This window comes from Carassius auratus, chromosome 5 (genome assembly GCF_003368295.1).
Source record: "Carassius auratus strain Wakin chromosome 5, ASM336829v1, whole genome shotgun sequence".
NCBI lineage: Eukaryota > Metazoa > Chordata > Actinopteri > Cypriniformes > Cyprinidae > Carassius > Carassius auratus.
In genome coordinates, this window is record NC_039247.1 from 6703596 (window position 1) to 6723004 (window position 19409).

Consider the following 19409-nt stretch of genomic DNA (forward strand, 5'->3'; position numbering starts at 1 on the left):
CTTGGATACAGCACTCTGTGAACAACCAGCTTCTTTGGTAAATGAATGTTCGTGGCTCCTTGTGAAGGGTGTCAATGATTGTCTTCTGGACAACTGTCAGATCAGCCATCTTCCCCATGATTGTGTAGCCTAGTGAACCTAACTGAGAGACCATTTTGAAGGCTCAAGAGACCTTTGCAGGTGTTTTGAGTTGATTAGTTGATTGGCATGTCACCATGTTCTAATTTGATGTGAGAATTGGTGGGTTTTTGTTAAATGTGAGCAAAAATCATCACAATTCAAAGAACCAAACTCATTGAATTTATTTAATACACGTGTTTCACAATATGAGTTGAATTACTGAAGTGAACATTCTACCTGTACACTAAAATCTGATACACAACTGCACCTGTATATCTGAGTGTTGCATTTTTATATTTTATGTATTTATAAAGAAACTTGTTTGGTTTTGTGTCAGTATGAGTCTATGGAAGCTTGTTTCCACCATGGTGTAAAAAATTATTTTTATCTCACAATTCTGATTTTCTTCTTCTTTTTTCTTTCTTTTTTTGTGTGATATAAAAAGTCACAATTGCATACTTTTATTACTTTATCCTTTGCCAGAAACAGACTTCCACAGGAAAGAAAAAATTGAATTGAAAGATGTAAACTCAGAATTCAGAGAAAAAGTCAGAATTGCGAGATGTTAATTCAGAATTCTGACTTTTTATCTCTCAATTCTGACTTTTCTGCAAGGACAAAACGTGAGATACAAACCCCCTAATTGTGAGGTAAAAAGTCAGAATTGTGAGATAAAAAATGCAATTACCTCTTTTATTTCATTCAGGGGTGAAAACGGGCCTCCATTTAAATCACAATTTATTGCTCAATGTCAAATTTGACATTTCTGTTTATTTTTTTACACTTTTATCTCACAAATGAGAGAATTTAAGCAGTTGTGATCAGTTCTTGAGTAATAACTCTTATCATTCTTATAATGCAGTGTCAGATTTGGTTTCATGGAAATCTGCTCTAAGTTTAGTAGCAGGTTTCATGCATTTACACAGAGAAATGGAGAGGAGAAACTTTTTCAAGAGAAAACGTTGCTACTGTACAACAATTTAATGCATTTACAAGTAGTAGTAAAAATATAAATACAATATGCAAGCACAATATAAATGAAGTTTTTTTTGATATATGAATGGAATTAAAGACATTATTTAACTAATTATATTAAGTTGTTGTGCTTTATGTTTTAGGACTACAAAACGCCAAAGCTCACTGTACCCTGTTCGGACATCCAAGAGATTCGACGCTGTAATCGCCTAGAGATGCCAGACAACATGAACACATTTGTCTTAAAGGTGAACAAAGACACACAGTCCTGAATTACACACTGGTTCATTTTATTGATAAACTAATATATTTACCTGGCTGATTCATTTGGATCATATAAGACCATTTGAGTTTGTGTATAGGTACGTCCTGTTTTCATGATGTTTTTTTAATAGTGCAGCTATTAAATTTTGTTACATTTACACATAATAATGGAACTATATAATACATCCAAAAGTTTAAGACCACACTGAAAGCATTTTTCTTTTTATATTTATATGTGGAATCAACAAGGTTTTAGGACTTTCTTTATAAACTTCATAATGTAATAATAATGTTTAGGACTCATTATCAAGTAAATGAGTGTCATTGATTACGTGAATCTTGTACAGTCAGTTCTTCCATTGAAGCTCTCTGAAACAACTCAAATTATGCTTGAGAATATGATCATCAGGTTTCATACAATAATTATGAATTAAAAAAATGCAAATAGAACCATTTTAACTCGTCTCACAATCCTGGAACCCACTGTCATGATTAGTGGTTGACCAGAAAGGGTTTTGCTTTGGTCTCTGCTGATATCTAGAGAGCAGTAGCTGATGGCCAATATAATGCATTAACATGCTTTTCTCTGTATAAAACTACTATTTTTATAATTATCATGTATGCAGTTTTTATGGCCTAATTTTTAAATGGTAATTTTAAATGTATATATTTAAATAAGTTATATATATATATGTAAATAAAAGTTTTTTATTATAAATTTATTTATTTATGCATTTAGCAGACGCTTTTATCCAAAGCGACTTACAGTGCATTCAAGCTAACATTTTTTAACTTGCATGTGTTTTATGACTTTATAATAATTAAACAAATACATGGAGTAGTATTTTGGAATGTATGTATAATGTATAAATAAAACATTTATGGCCTCTTTATAATTGAGAGACTATATAAACCTTTTACTAAAATGTATAAATCCAAAATTACTGTCCAAATTTGGATTTATAGATTTTAGTAAAAGGTTTATATATTTAAATAAATGGGATCATTATAATGATAATTATTACCTCATAAAATATATATCATTTTAAATCGAATTTACTCCTTTTTTTATTGTAAATATATTTATTGTAGCATTGTTTTTTTCTAATATTACTTCAAATTCACAGAAAAAAATCTTTAAAAATATGATGCACAAAATAACCAAAAGTCTGTAAAAATACATTTAACTCGGTCAAACACTGTATTTGTTATGAATACAAACATTTTTATGAATCCCTCCCCAAATGTCAAGTTCATTTCCAAATCTTTAATTTTCTTTTGTTGGTCATGTGTTTCTTTTTTTCTCCTCTGTTCTGCGCTCAGGTTACTGGTCATCCGGGTAGTTTTTTATTTGAGGCTGATAATGAGCAGCAGGTCAGCTCTTGGACCACAGAGCTCAGAGAATGCATCACCAGCAGGTGAGAGAGCAACACTTTCTGTGTCTTAACTAAACTTAAGGATCCCAGACATCTGCAAACGTTCCTGACATTCCCCTTCTGAGAAAACCCCCTCAGTTCCTCTTTTACGCACATACATAAACTCTCACACACACACAGAATAAAACAGCTCTATTTTACAGAAACTAAACTTAGTGCTACTGCTAAAGAAACGCACATCGTTTGGGTTCTCACATATTTTAGTATTTTTAAAAAGTCTTAATTTAGATGTCAGTCTGTTTTTTTTCTTTTCTTGCAGACATGTCGGCACACACCATCTGTGTGTTCTGCGTATGCTATGTCTTTCACTAAATGTGTGTTTGTGTGTGTGCACGCATCTGTTTCATTTCCTTTTATTGGTGTGAGGGTACTGAGAACTCGAGCCTGTGTGAATATATCAATGTGAGTTTTAGGAAGAGAGAGAGAACGAGAGTGAGGTCTTCCTGTTTTTCTGATTACTAAGAATCTCAAGAACTCGACTCAGCACATCTCATGGCCTCCTTTTTCTCCATGCCCCCTTCTTTCTCTTTTTTACTCTGTCTCGTTTGCCTTTTTGTTTTTTACCTTTTTTTTTTCGGTCCACCCTGTGTGTATGCGTTCATCTTGACATAAGAGCATCATATACAATAGGGTTTGTGCTTGTCCAAGAATTACACAACACATTTCCTGACTCGAACCAAAAGCTTTTGTGCTGCTTTTCCCCGCAACTTCCCCAAACGGCCCTCCCCTCCCCTCCCCGCGTCTTGCTTCTGCTCTCTTCCTCTAACCTTTCCTTCATTTCGTCCCTATAGGTTTCAAAGTGACGTCTGTTTTTCTAATTCTCATCCTGTGAGATCTTCTCTCCTCTTGACCCAGTTTCTTGTTGTATTCATTCCATTCCAATTTATTAATTTATTTTTAATTAGTCAGAATTTTCACCCAGTCTTTCACCAGTTTTTACTATTTTTTTATTCTTTTATTTATTTATGAATTATAAACCTTTTTATTTAAATGTTATGTTTTCAATTCATATTTTCATATTATGATTTTATTATCTAATATATTAATTATAAATGTTATATTGTAACTTTCTATTTATAATTATAAATATATATATATATATACACACACACAAACACACACACACACACTATTTCTACAATATGCATAGTAAAAGCAGCACCAAAATTGTCTTTTTGCAAGAAATATTTGAATGTCCTACTACATTTGCTAAGTTGTACAGTATACTACTACACAGATAAATGTAGCCCACAATGCACTGCGTTGATCTTGATCTTCCATTTCCAAAATGACACATAATCCAGAATTAACTTTTAAAATCCCTATTTTGATTATTTAAAGACGTTTCACACTGAATTCAAAATGTAAATTAATAATAGTTCATAATTTATTTTATTAAAACAATAAAAAATGTACTTAGTATATGTGATGTGGTTGACTACATGACATTCTGTGACTTCTTCATTATGCAGGTAAAGAAGTTCATCGATGTTTATGAGTGTGTGTGTGTGTGTGTGATTCCAGGTCAGATAATGTGGATAGAGAGCAGTTTCCTGTTAGTGACTCGCTCAACGCAGCTCTCAGAGGGAGCACAGAGCACGGCGGCCAGGGTGAGTCACACACACACACACACACACACACACTCTCTCTCACTTATCAATACTTAGATTAATGCAACTATGCTAAAATAACTACAAATTCAGCTCAAAAAGAGACATTTGTGTAAACAGGAAAACAGGCCAGAAAACTGTCCGTTTTGATGTAATGGCATCTGTATTGTTCATTCGTTTTGGTTATACTTTTAAAACAGTGTGACAGTTACATTTTCTATAGATTTCCACTATAGCAAATGTATTTCTTATTAAATAGATGCGATTAAATTATTAAGCACAGTAACCCACTGCTCTGATGTCTGTAAACCTTCTGTCTTGTGTGTGTGTGTGTCTTTTCACAGGCTCTCTGGGTTTCGGACTCGCAGAGCACGCCTACAATAAAACAGATCACTTCCTGTCCTCTTACCCATGGTTCCATGGGCCCATATCACGTGTGCGGGCTGCCTGTCTTGTACAGCATGCTGGGGGCAGCGGTCATGGGAACTTCCTCGTGAGACAGAGTGAGACACGGAGAGGAGACTACGTCCTCACGTTTAACTACCAGGGCAGAGCAAAGGTAATGAGGCCTCATCATCATCATCATCATCATCCTCGTTTCAAAACATTTCATTCTTTTTATTTAGGATTATACAATATCAGTGACCAGTTTATTCTATATTATTAATTGATATGATTTGAAATTATTTATATATTTTGTATTAATACAATTTTATGATATTATAAATATTAGATTTAAAATATATATATTACTATAATAGTAATAATATAGAATAATGAAAAAATGGGTGAAAACGGTGACATGCTGGTCTCAAATATAAAATATATACAGTATATATATTAATGTGTGTGCATAAACAAACTACACACACACACACAGATATATATATCTATATATCAAATTTTAATAATAGTTTAAATTTTTATTGGTATCATGTTTAGGCTGCTAATGTTAAAAGCATTAAAAGTCTTGTTTTTATTTTTTTGTTATTACTGTGCTTTATTTAGTTTGAATACTATTTTATCTAAAACTTTTTTATAAGATTGGCCATCATATCAATATTAGTCATTTCATCAAAATAATTATTGTTCAGTTATTTGTCACAATTCTTGTAACAGTATCAAGTATATCTGATCTTTATTTTGGTGCTTAGTAAGGAATGACTGTTGCACATCTTTCTGTTCATGTCTGTTTTTATATTGCATTCTTCACTGTTTTTCTTCCTTTGCAGCATTTGCGTTTATCTTTAACTGAGTGGGGTCAGTGTCGTGTGCAGCACCTGCGTTTCCCTTCAGTCATGGACATGCTGAGTCACTTCCGCAACTGTCCAATCCCGCTGGAGTGCGGCGCCGCGTGTGAAGTTATGTTGGCCAATTATGTGCGGGTAAACCCCACTCACACAGGTCAGATTCTATTTTGCATTGTTTTTGTTAACAATGCATATTTGACCCTATTATAATGACATTGTGCATAATTGTGACAACAGAGTAGATTAATGAGTGAATGAGTAATTTAAACTTAATTTAAATTAAATTTATGCATTTAGCAGACGCTTTTATCCAAAGCTACTTACAGTGGATTCAGGCTATTAATTTTTACCTATCATGTGTTCCCAGGGAATCGAACCCCCCATTGCAATTCTCTACCACTTGAGCTACAGGAACACTTTTATTTTGTAATTTTAATTTGTGTGAAACTTTACCTGTGAAACAACACCAGGGACACATTGTGATTTTGCTCCTCATACTTTAGTTCTGATGGCCTAATATGAACAATATAACACACACATGCCACAATGTCAGGTTTTGGAGGGGGAAAAACATCCTTTAAATATCCATTTACACATCCCATTTTCTTAGTTAACTTGATTTAAATTGAGTCATTTTCACAGTCTGATGTAAATTATGTGATTTTGCAGGTCATAATGGCGAGTAACTGTGTTTGATTTAGTCACCATTGTCATTTTTTTCACACATTTATCACTTGGCAAGAATTTATTTTGGATTTTGTTTCTAAATCACATAAAAAAAATAAATAATAAATTTAGTGATCATAAACGGTTTAAACATAAACATTTAAAATCTAATGTAGGACAGTATATAATAAAAATAATATTACTGTATGTAGCAGTTATTGATCTGTAATGTTCAAGCAGTTAAAAACATGCATGCAGGTTCTGTCTCGTCTCTCGCTCACACACAGAGAGAGAGAGAGAGAGAGCTTGACAGGATCCATTTTTCTCTTGTGCTTTGTGGTTTAGATGGGTTTTAGTAGGTCTGTGAGACTTGACATAAGGAAACATGCACTCTCTCAAACACACGAGCACACACTCATCCATGCACGCAAAGCATATCATCAGAACTGCAGACACTATGACTTCAGACTAACCTGCCATCAAGTTTCTGTTTCCTGCAGTCCCTCCCTCACAAGCTGTAATAATGCGGTCAAGCCCAAAACTATTTTTTAGCACACACATTCATATACACATTTGACTTCTATATACTTCAAACACACTGTGACACTAGTAGAGGTTGTGAGTGTGAAGACAATGCCCTCTATGGGATATAGGGAGTATAATATGGTTATTGAGGTTTAGATTTAAAATAGTTCATGATTTCTATCCAGAATAATTTCTATTGATGGAAAGCATTTGTAAGAATACAAAAGGTTTGGGGTCGTTGTTTATAAAAGAAGTCTCTTCTGCTAAACAAAGCTGGATTTATTTAATAAAAATTCAATAAAAACAGTAATATTGTGAAATATCATTTCAATTTAAATATGTGAATATATTCTGAGATGTAATTTATTCATGTGTTCATTATTCAGTGTCACATGATCCTTCAGAAATCATTCTAATATGCTGATTTGCATTAATAATTTCTCTGTTGCATCTCTCTAGGTCAGAGTTCGGCTCTTGGCTCTCCGTTATTGGTGCCGTTCTCTCGCTGGAGCTCGGAGCCGAGTCTGGCTCACTGTAGTCCGGATTCTTGCCCTCAATCCAGCCCCTCCACGGTCCAGTCGTCCGCATTAGATGCGCTCCAGCACCACATGCCCCTTTCATTTCCAGATCGCCCCGTTCCCGTCCCCCTTGGCCGGAGCGAGTCGGTGGGCCGCAGAAACCTGCTCCGCCACCCAAACCCGCTGCCGCCCCTACTGGCCAACCGGGACTCTGACTACGAGCTGGAGCCTCCCAACAGGGGGCGCAAGAGAGCCATCGACAACCAGTACATGTTCTTCTGACAGAGACAGAGGATGAAGAATAGAACAAAAGATGAAAAGTGCTCCAGAATTCCCGCCTGGATGGAGAGCACTCGGCAGTCAAATGGAGAAAGGAGTTGGAGTCGTGCGAGATTGCGCACGAGACTCGGGGTAGAGGCACGTGTGGCACTCGTGTGTTGCACATGTGTTTGAACAGTACTGCCAGACACCTGACACCCAACCCTGCCAGCTGTCTACCTTGTGAATGTATTATACAGATGTTTCACTATCAAATCGTTGTAGAAAAACTCAAGTAGGAAGGTGTAATAGACGGCTGCTCAGAGGATTTGTTGGAAGTAGCAGATGGGAACGTTTCACGATGGCGTCAACAAACCAAGGGTCTATTCAAAAACACGTCTGTGTCTACACTGGAAGCGGCCGACATCGCAACAACTTGAGGTCGTCTGCACTGGATACGTTCACAGTCAGCAGTAAGCTCGAGGCTAGACTTTAGTAATCAACGATTACTAAAACAACAATCAATCAGACCAAAACTTTTGTTTGTTTGTTTGTTTTAAACAGAAATTGATATATAGCATGTGATTGGTTTGATCATTTTATGTATGTTTGTATTCCTACAACTGCATATTCTTATTAGACAAAACAAAATCATTCAAATTAGTACGTCAGACCAGAAGGCTAGACTTCAGCGATCATTAAAATAACATTTTTTTTTATTTATCTTTATCTTATTATAAAAATATATTTTGCATATGATTAACTTTGTTAATGTTACAAATGTTTGTATTCCTGCAAATGCACATGCATTTTTTTTTTAGAAATCATTAAAAATCATTAAAATTAGTAAAATTAGAAGGCTGAGCGATTATCAAAATGACAATAAAATCACTTTAATTTTTTTTAATAGAAATCTATTATAGAATTGATTTTGATTAAATTTATAATAAATTGTACCTATGTTAGAATTTCTACAACTGCATGTGCGAATGGATAAAAATAAATAATTATTAAAATGATTGTCAGATTAGAAACATCATGAGCTGGCTTTTGTTATAACGGTCAGAATTTATTTAAACCTGTAAAGAATATAATGTATAACAAAGAAATTAAGCAAATGATATTTTCTTAATTTTAGATGAGGCTGGAGTCCGAAAGAGAAATGGAGAAGTAGGGTGTCCACATCAGGTGATCACAGTGTAGACGACAACTTTTGATTATGACCAGAGTCATTTAGTTTTGTCGCAGGTGTCTGGTGTAGATACAGGGTTTAATATCTAAAAGATTCAAATAGTTTTTAGTCTGGCTGCACACACACACACACACTTTCAGATTGTTTATGTATTATACAATAGATACACAGATTTCTATATGTTTTGTGTATTAGAAAGCCAAATAATATAGACTATAGAACCACATGTTAACATCAACACAGTAAGTCGTGTCATCTTGGATGCTAGAGGTTCACAGTTTAACTGACCAAAGAATACAATTCACCAAACCAAACCAGCAATAGCTAGAATTATAGGTAATATGTTTTTATGCCTCAATTGTCATATTTTATAATGAACTTGTTTTAACCTATGAATACATTCTTTCTATCTGTTTTAACACATTTTAACCTGTTTCATGGCTTTATTAGCTGTAGAAATACTACTTTTAAACTAACAGCTTCCAAATCTGACACCGTAAATAGTTGATTTTATGCTATTTTTCTGTCATTTTTCACTAGAAAAAAAAAAACATTGCTTGATGTTTTTGGAGCTTGTTCTCCTTTTTGTCTTTTTCTGAATTGTTGTGAATGTCTTTATTTGTGGCTTAACACTACCACAATACTCTGTATTAGGCACAGATACCCAAATCCCTTAATATCTCATTCATACAGAATTTGGCAAAATCACATTTCAGTCAAATGTCAAAAGAAAAAATATATAATTAAAATAATTTATATATAAAAATATATTATATATAAAAGTGCATATATAAATGATATTATAATTCTAAATAAATAATAATGGTCCTAAAATAAGCTTCATACCATATAATTACTTTTTTCTTCTGGTTTTGTGAGTTTCAATTAATGATCCAAACCAAGAAAACTTTCTAGACTCTCATCTGCTTTGCTGCAGAATCCGGTCTGTGCTACAGTACATTTAGTTCTTGCTCTTAAGATCTTTATCAGCTGTATTTTCTTCATTTTTCTATCAAGCCCTCGATACCACAAACTGTTTCACAATCCTGTCTGTGGCAAGGAGTATGCAACCACATTCTACACTCTATAAGTATATAAATATTTTAAACATGATATGAAAGTGTGAACTGTACCTGTGTATCACTACCTCGCATTGCATTGTGGACTGTGTATTCCAGGTGGACTGTTTTTTTATTTTTATGATTGGATGGTGTCAGAGCAGTATTGAGCAGATGGAGTTAGAATAATTCAGTTCCTTAATTACTTGTGTCATTGACATGCATGTCCACCAATCAGTGATGTGCTCAATTCAGCAGAGTATTGTTCAAATTAATATGCTGCTTTGCAGATGACTCAGAATGTCCTTTTATAGTTATAAAACACTTGTTTTATGCAAATACATTGTTTCTAAAATGATTTGTAATATGTACAGATTAAATTTCATATAGCTGACTCGATCAGAAAAAAAAAAAACCCCCGCTGCATTGTCTGGTAATGAATTGCTTACTCCAAACAGGCCATATTGACAAAAGTGCATCTCAAAGTCATTTGTGTTGTATTATATTGTGACTGAAATGAGAAGATCTGATCCTGGAGTGGTGTTGTGCACTTTGAGATGTTTTGTACATTCAGGCCCTGTATTGAGTCACATCTTAGGTCCCACAAAGTTTAACTGATGAATGTATGTCTTCTCTCTATACTGTTGTTAGTAAGAATTGTAAAAGAGCACTGTAATCTCCTGGGCTTACCCGCAGCTACTTTAACCATTTCATCACTGCTTTCTGATCAAACTTTCTAGTTACTTTGCATGTAGCAAATGCATATTAAATTATATCAACTGTATATTTGATCTTTTTTTTTTTTTTAGAAATAAAGCTAATGTTTCAATCCACCAAGTATTTTTCGCTTTTTTATGTTGAGTGTATTGAACAAAATTGAAGAAATATTGTTTTATGGACGCACATTTTCATGTTTCAGATTGCACTCAACACTTTACTAATTTACTTTCTAATTTGTTCCAGAGGTTCATTGTTAAATAAGGTCATTTAATTTTGGACATTACATAACATATTTGTATAGAGTAGAAATGTATATAGTATACAGTTCATACTACATAGCCAGTACCAAGCCAAGCCTAACTATGCCACACACTCGGGACATCCTGGGAGGCTCACGGAGAACCTACAACTCTCAGATGCTGTCCTATCAGAGCTCTGGCATATGGAGCCCTCAATATTTTAACTCCGTACAGTGAGAGAAGGCCTGAAGATGCTCGTAGTAGACAAGGAGGCACAAACAGAGCCTAACAACTTGGCAAGCTGCCTAGCGACCCCTACTACTTGCTAAACTGTCTGAAATAGATGATGCATCCACAACCAGCCACTAATGCTGAACCATCAGTAAAGCAGTTGATGGAAAGAAGCATGCTGCCAAAAACATCATAGGTCCAGCTTCAGGGTCAGATGTAAAAGTGCATCATAGCCTCCACCCAAATTCAGTCAGGTAGTCGGGAGAAAGAGGCAGATGTTAACTAGCCTCTGGGACCCTCCGAGTGATTACTCTGGATCACTTAACTGAGATCTTTTCTTCTCCCTCTAGCTTTGTGCCTCCTCCGTTGTGCTCTACCGCTTGAAGGAGGTCCTCAGATTGGGACAGACCAGCCCCCTTCATGGCTTGAGGATTGGACCTGGACCTGGACCTGTGGACTATAAAGGTTTCACCTCCCTAAACTTCCCAACCACCATCTTGACGGATGTGCTAAAAAGCTTGGAAGGTGAAACAGACACATTGAGAAGACATTTCCATGGATCCACGATCACTGCGGCAGTCTGTTTTGTGGCAAGGAGAGCCAACACCTCAGGGGAAAGTCCCTAGCTCTGGTTAAGGTCCTGCAGCACGTCCATCATGTGCAAAGCCCCTCCCAGCCTGACCCACTACCACATATGCTCTGCCATTCAGCTCTAATGTAACACACAGAGACTTAGTCAGCAGAGACTGCGTCTTCAATGTGGATGCCTCACCAACCGAGAGATAGCTAGCCAGCGTCTCTTCATTCTGAGGCATTGACGCATTCCTGCTTCCCCTCCACATCAGCATTGTTTGCCTGTGAATAATTACTGCGAGTAGAATATGGCTTTCCCAAAGATCTCCGCACCTCGTGTGAAGATCTGGGAGAAAGGGAAGACTCGTTTAGGCTGGGTCTTGGCTCCAGTAGGTCCAGAAAGTCTGAGGTGCAGACGGCTGTCCCGATTCCCTCAAGAAAAGGGAAAGATGAGAGCGAAGCTCTCTCTCAAAGAAAAGTGCTCACAATGCATTCAAACAGCCCCCTCAAGTACTGAGTGTGCATGCTCCTCACCCAGGATCATAATGCCCATATGTGAGTCAACGTGTGAAGAAACACTGACACGGATTTACACACTTTCTAAATTTTGTGGTGCTAGTGCTTGCCATAGTTTGCCTGTTTAGACACACACTGAAACAAATGGCTTCCTGAAGTCAAGAAAGAGGGTGGTGTATTTTACAGCTGCCCTTTTATACTCTGGGCGTCACCAGTTGTGATGTAGGTTGCCGCTTGCCATTGTCAAGTTCATTGTCGTGTTTAACTTTAGACTAATGCTTCAGACACCAGTCATGCCAGAAACATTCCCCATAGTGCCCTCTGTTCCCCCTAGTTCCCATTCGAGAGGGACTTACATCTTTAATTTTAGGGCCATAAATATTTGTCATAATATCTTACATCATATGTGATATTTCCTCATTTTCTGTTACGTTAAAAGCTTTTTTTTTTTTTACAATATCACAATAGAAAATTACTGAAATATATTATCACAATAAATTTAAGGCAGTACACCAAATATTTTACCATTTAAATCTTATGGTGTTTGCATGATTGTAATTATGGGGTAATTAAAATGCAAATATTAAACACTTCAGGTGATTGTAAGTAGCTATGATATATGATATAAATATATTTTTTGATAGTGTATGCTGCTTATTATGTATAGTCTGTATTGTTTTCAATCACGTATGCTTGTATTATATTCATTTTTAACAAAACATCAAATGTGCCTTGGTACTTTACCATTGTATTTTTAACATTACAGTAAATATCATGGTACTTTACCATTGTATTTTTAACATTACAGTAAATATCACGGCATATTTAAAGTACCAAGTACTACCATCTGATGATACCATAACTTAAACCATGCTACTGTCCGCAACAGTAGTCTACTTTTTTTTGTAAGGGTATACTAACAAAAGGAATGGTTTTTGATACGGGACCCTACATGCACTATGGTATTACCATGTAAAAACCATGGTACATGAATTTCCCTATTACCATCTGATGCCATCATCACTGTATGGTACTGCCACGCTATTTTAGACATAGCCTATACTTTTCCGATTTTTCCGTCAATTATTCATTTATATATACACTTCGTTGGATGTATAGAATTCAGTGCACTTTGAAACCTACAATTCAGTGACTTCCAATCACCTTAGTCACCAGCTACGTTGCAGATCTGACGGACAAAAAAGACCTGCCAAACCAGAGCAGAGTTTGAAAGCAACTTGTTTGTGTGCGTGTGCGTGTGCGTGTGCGTGCGACGTCACCGGCCCACGTCAGCAGCACCTTGCGGAAATACTGCTGAGAGAGAGCGGGTCGATCGGAACCAGTACTCGGGATGTATTCACACTAGAATAGAGACTTTCACATACAAATTAACGCTCTGTTATCTAGTTGCGTCACCAGTTGAGTTAGTGCACTTGTTCTCCCATCCGGTGCCGGTTCCGGTTAATAAGCGCAACAGAAAAAGAGGGACAGAATGTCCCTGTTCCAGTCAGCGCTCGATTTCCTGGCTGGGCCCGGCGGATCCGGTGCCGCCAGCCGGGATCAAAACGACTTCGTCGGGCAGGTGGTGGAGCTCGGAGACATGAAGCTCCGGATCAAACGAGTCATCGCGGAAGGTAAAGACTCATTCAAAATAGCATCAGGCTAGTCATGCTAACCCCTGCTTAACATGAATTTAATTTAAAACAGCTATAAATCTGACGGTATAATGTTCGTAATATAGTCTCATTTGCATTTATAAACATTAGGGTTAGTATATATGTGTATATTTGTGATTATAGTTTAATGACAATGGACTTAAACTATAGCTAAGTTGTTAGCTAGTCACTTATGCTATGATACACCTGACATCAACTCATACATTTGAAACGTTCATTTGTGTCTTCTCGAGGCTATTAGATATATATATATATATATGTATATGTATATATGTGTGTGTGTGTGTGTGTGTGTGTGTGTGTGTGTATGTATGTGTATATCGTTATATTCTGTGACTGAATATGAATAGTCACGTTAATATTGTTCATATTCATATTCCATAGGTTCATCTGTATGTAAGAACTGATCTTAATTTAAACGCACCTCTGTACAGAATGTATTCACACACCATGCTATGTGTAAAAAAAAACCATGAAGGTACTACTGGTATTTTCTTAGTAGTTTAATTCCTTATCAAATGTTCTGTGGTAGTACCATAGTATCACATCTTTATGGAAGCCTGGTTCTGCCATGGAATACATATTTTAAAATTCTGATGCATCAAATAAGACAGAGTTCTGAGTTTATATCTCACAATTCTGTGCTGACCTTTATTTCTCAGAACTGTGAGAAATACACTCAGAATTCTGGCTTTTCCCCACAATTCTGAGTTTGTCTCACAGTTTGGACTTTGTTTCTCTCTCTAAATTCTGAGTTTACATCTTGCAATTGTTTCCACCAATAAAATAACACATCAAATATGTGTGGTGCTTTTTATTCCATATTAGAAATGGGCTTTCAGACATATTAATGCTAATTAATTTAGTACTGTAAATCGTCCTATTATTAATATCACATATTAGTATTGTAGCAATTATCAATAGTACTGAAACTGCTTCATTACTCCAGTCTTCAGTGTCACGTGATCCTTCATAAATCTTTCTAATATGGCGACTTGCTGCTCAAGAAACATTTCTTATCATTATCAATGTTAATGACGGTTAGGTTGTTTAATATATTTGTGGAATGCAGAATTCTTTGATGAATAGAACGTTCAAAAGAACAGCGTTTGTTAATCTGTTGGGTTATGACAGTAACATGTCCATAACTGTTCAGCCCTTCATTGACTTTCACTTTGATCCACTGGCTCAGGTGTGTTGACATTAACAGGCTTTAAATGGAAACAGAGGGCATTCTGGGTGATTTGGGAGTGGTTAGAGATCTAGGCTGTTAACTCTGCAACTGATGAACGATCAACTTCAGGTTTCTGTCTGTATGATGAGGTTCTTTGAATGAAGACATCATTTAAATGACAGCATCTGACATGGTATTGTTTACAAAGCTCTTTGCGTCACAATGGCATTTTTGGACTGTAATGTTGATCAATATTATTAGAAATTGTGTCTAGAAAAGGTTTTAATTTGAAAAGAACAGTACAGCAGTTTCTGAAGCAGTAGGCTGTATGTTTTATTCACCTGAAGACTCTTGCTCCTCCTGTTACTTTTTGTACTGTTCTTTGCAAATTGGCGGTGCGTGTGAATGTCAGTGCGCTGTAACGTGAAACTCGAAAGCTTCTTTGGATTCATGCAGCCCGACTCGGGCCCCCACTGGTATTCATTTACCCATTACCATGGTTACTGGGAGTTTTGGGCACTTGAGGATTGTGTCACAAGTGTCCATAAATACCTTGCATTGTCACTTTTGTTCATGTAAGACATACACACCTGACACAGTCAACATCTGTTCAAGGAGCCGTACTTTATGCCGTATTTTAAGAATCCGTCATGAAATGCTTGTATGATGTGAAATAGTCATTCTTCATTTTATATCTTCATGCATAAATAAACATACCTATATTTACTTCCTTTATACATGGTCCTTATTGTTCATGAAGCATGTTTTGCATATATTTGTGTTATTCGAAAGAAAAATGTTTGTGTTCATCTACAGTATATATAGATATTTATATAAACATAAAATGTAACTTGTTCCACCATTAAAATTACTTTTAAAGGTGAACACCTGTGGCCTAAAATATCTACTTGAAGTACCCTCTGAGATTTGAATTTAATATTTCAATAATTTTAATGACACATTCACATATTTAGGATTCGCTTATTACAGTTAATGGTCACATGACTTGCAGGGAAACAATAGTTGTAATAAGTGTTTTGTGTAATTCGCTGTATGTTGATAATGCAACGGAGAGAGAGAGAGTTTAATGTGCACTTCTCGTTATATATTTTGTTTAGCTCTTATGGTGATTTTTTTTTTTTTTGGAGTGAAAAAGGATCCAGTAAACTTAATAAAACATCAGTATTGTTTTGATCATCATTCAGATGAGGTCTGCTACACTTATGAAAGTTACAAAAGTTATTCAGTCAAGAATAGTGTGCAATCTTTAGTCGTTTGTTTTTTGATTAGTGTTAAAGTGCAGACAGCAGTGCTAGGATTATGCAACAGACATTTTACAGCTCAGTGTCTTCACACAGATAATTAATAAACCATCGGTTTGTTATATCAGCCTTTTTCCTTATATAGCCGATATGCCAATGGTTGTAAATTGAGTAAAAATAATCGGATAAAAATTGCCTGCCGATACATCGGTGCATCCCTAATAGATAGATTTCAATGTCTGTAGCTAGTTGATTGATTTAATATGAATCTGAAAGATAGACTGATTGCCTCTCTGCTAATTGCTAGTTGTATTGGTCAAACTTCAGCCACATTATGTCAATGAGGTCTGTGTTTTTAATCCATTTATAGTGTTTTCTCCCCAGCACTGACAATTGATGATGAAATGTTTTTTTGCTGAGATCAGTGATTCATAAATGCTGTGTAGTGTCATAGCTGCAGATATAATGAGTTCACTCTCTGTTTATTGAATATTGACTGCTGAGGGCAGAAGTTTCTTTCTCTGTGTGTTATTCATGCTCTCTAGATGGCTGACTCATTCATGTTGGATTTAACAAGAATTTTATGATGCTGGAAACGTTGTCTATTACTGACTTCCGTCTGCCACCACTCATAATTTTCTTCACCTTTAAAATAGATTGGGGCCACTTAAACAAACAGCCACTATTTAGGTTTTAGATGACTAACTTTTAAAGACTAGTTTAGTTTAGAAATCAGTTTTATATATTAAAAAAAAAAAATCCAAATAATTTTTTTCCGTTTGAATTTTTTTAGATCCTGTTTTTTTTTTCTCGACTCCTTTTTAATAGTTAAATTAAATTTATTAATCAGAAATAAAATTCTTTTTAATTAATTAAAATCACGTATCTTATACATTTTCACATCAATTTGCTAAGTAAAAAAAAAAAATACATGTTTAGGGCACTATGAAATGTTTTTTTTTCTCACCATATTGTTTATTGTAACCAAATTCTGTGTTTTAACACGTCTAATTATTTGATTGCATAAAACAACTTAATTTATTAAACTTTATTCATTTATTCTTATGATTTTTTCCCCCTCAGAAATTCTGTGTTGTGTATTTAAATGTTTATGGTTATCAAATTCATTTATCTTTTGATTATTGAAAATTAAGCAAACTTTATTCTTTGGCAAACAAAAATTTTATAATTTATTATAACAATTAAACCATGGAAGAAATGTTGTATGGTTATTCCTTTTTAAAATAATGTTTGTTTCATCCACGTTTCTCACATCGCGGAAATCATAGGGCCCTTCTAGTTTTAACGGTTTATGCAGCCGGCCCCTGATTCCAGACATTTCTACTTATCTTTTGGGAAATGCTTCTGTTTCACGTCCTGTTGGAGCCACAATCCCAAGTCAGCAAAATTGAATCTGCCAAAATCCTCATTCAGATTGGTGCCATCAGAGTTAACCTAAAATAAGCTTAATGATGAAATGTGTTTCCTCTCTTATAGGTGGCTTTGCATTTGTGTATGAAGCCCAGGATTTGGGCAGCGGTAAGGACTATGCGCTCAAGGTAGGATAACATATACATTGTGTTAAAATTTAGATTATTACAGTTGATTGACTGCCATAATTTGTACTAAAGAGTTAATTATGCACTACAAAGAAGTGGATGAATTAATGTTATTTCATAGCAATATTTACCACCTGAAGATTTTTTTTTAGAATCTTTGAGGGCATGTATTAAAAATTACTGTAACTGAAACAAAAATAAAACTAAAACAGAAAAAAAATATTATAATAAAAATAATACACAAACAAAAATATAGTATAAAATATAAAATGAAAACTATTTAAAAATATTAATAAATGCTGCAGTAGTACAGTATATAAATAATACTAAAACAGCACTGAAAAAAATCAAAACTTTGTCTTGTCAGTTGTTCTGAAAAATGGACATTGCATATACAGCACTGGATAGACCTAGAATAAAATATAACATCAAAGATTACATAACTTGTACAGAAAATGAGAAAATTAATTTTTTGGTATTTGTGGCATTTTTCTCACTTTCTGTGGTCATTTTTCCTTTTTCCTGTTGCTAAACAGACACAACAACAGATTCAAGAAAGATCTGAAAAAGGTTTTGATTTTTACTGATTTGTCTGTTTGTGTGCAGAGACTTCTCTCCAATGAGGAGGAGAAGAATAAAGCCATCATTCAGGAAGTCTGCTTCATGGTAATAATTTAAAATATGAATTGAACACGTTTACTACATAATCACACAGCATTATACCTAGGCACTTTTTTCATGGCTGCTTAAGCAAAGATGTTGCCGGCATCTCTCACATCTGTAGAGCAGTATTTCTTTGTCACAAGAAAAAAAAAAAACGCATTACCCAATGAAACAAAACCTTGCTAAAAAGCTGTAAGATGCTTGATCTGCTTCTCCGTGTGGTCTGTTTAGAAAAAGCTGTCTGGTCACCCCAATATTGTTCAGTTCTGCTCCGCTGCGTCCATCAGTAAAGAAGAGTCGGACACGGGCCAAGCGGAGTTCCTCATCCTCACAGAGCTGTGTAGAGGTACATACACACAGGAGCAGAAGATTTATCACATTTAATTGTGATTCATTCAAATTCAAATCACACTTTTTACAAGTACTGTTATTTGCAGTTATTGGATGACAGAATGTAATTTATGCATCTAAAAATTACTTCTTGTTTTCTAAACATTTAAATCCCACACATGGCAGTTTTTAATTCAATTTTAAGAATAAAATGTTTTATTCCCAATTCCTTGTTGACATGATGGATGTGTTTTTTTACAAATTTATGTATTTATTTACAAATACATAAAACAGTGAAGAAAACAAGTGTAAGGAAAATAAAATAAATATGTAATATAGGGCATATACAGTATTTTGCAATTACAAAATGTGATGTCATAATTGTTGATTATTCCCTTGAAATTGTAAATGCGATTATTAATTAAGATTATCACAATTAACATTAAATGAGGTTTATGCCATTGTTTGATGCAACTGCATGATTTACTCTTATATGAAAATAAACAAGTTGAAAACAGTCTAACTGAAAAACTTTTAGTGCATTTCTATAGTATTAAGCCTCAAATGTCAACTATACATCAGATTGTTTTTTTC

At 35.0% G+C, this 19409-nt stretch overlaps 2 protein-coding genes across 7 annotated transcripts in view; both read left to right on the forward strand.

Annotated features, from left to right (window-relative positions):
- Positions 1–10674, forward strand: part of LOC113072665 (SH2B adapter protein 3-like) — a 51754-nt gene extending 41080 nt beyond the window's left edge. For both annotated transcript variants that reach the window (XM_026245640.1, XM_026245646.1), the window contains exons 3-8: positions 1239–1343; positions 2683–2777; positions 4320–4405; positions 4750–4964; positions 5638–5809; positions 7306–10674. In XM_026245640.1, coding sequence (XP_026101425.1) covers positions 1239–1343; positions 2683–2777; positions 4320–4405; positions 4750–4964; positions 5638–5809; positions 7306–7646 — 1014 coding nt within the window. In that variant the 3' untranslated portion in view covers positions 7647–10674. The remainder of the gene's footprint in view (positions 1–1238; positions 1344–2682; positions 2778–4319; positions 4406–4749; positions 4965–5637; positions 5810–7305) is intronic.
- Positions 10675–13415: 2741 nt separating this feature from the next.
- Positions 13416–19409, forward strand: part of LOC113072678 (cyclin-G-associated kinase-like) — a 32928-nt gene continuing 26934 nt past the window's right edge. For all 5 annotated transcript variants that reach the window (XM_026245655.1, XM_026245659.1, XM_026245667.1 and 2 more), the window contains exons 1-4: positions 13416–13785; positions 17761–17822; positions 18429–18488; positions 18717–18831. In XM_026245655.1, the coding sequence (XP_026101440.1) occupies positions 13644–13785; positions 17761–17822; positions 18429–18488; positions 18717–18831 (379 nt within the window). In that variant the 5' untranslated portion in view covers positions 13416–13643. The remainder of the gene's footprint in view (positions 13786–17760; positions 17823–18428; positions 18489–18716; positions 18832–19409) is intronic.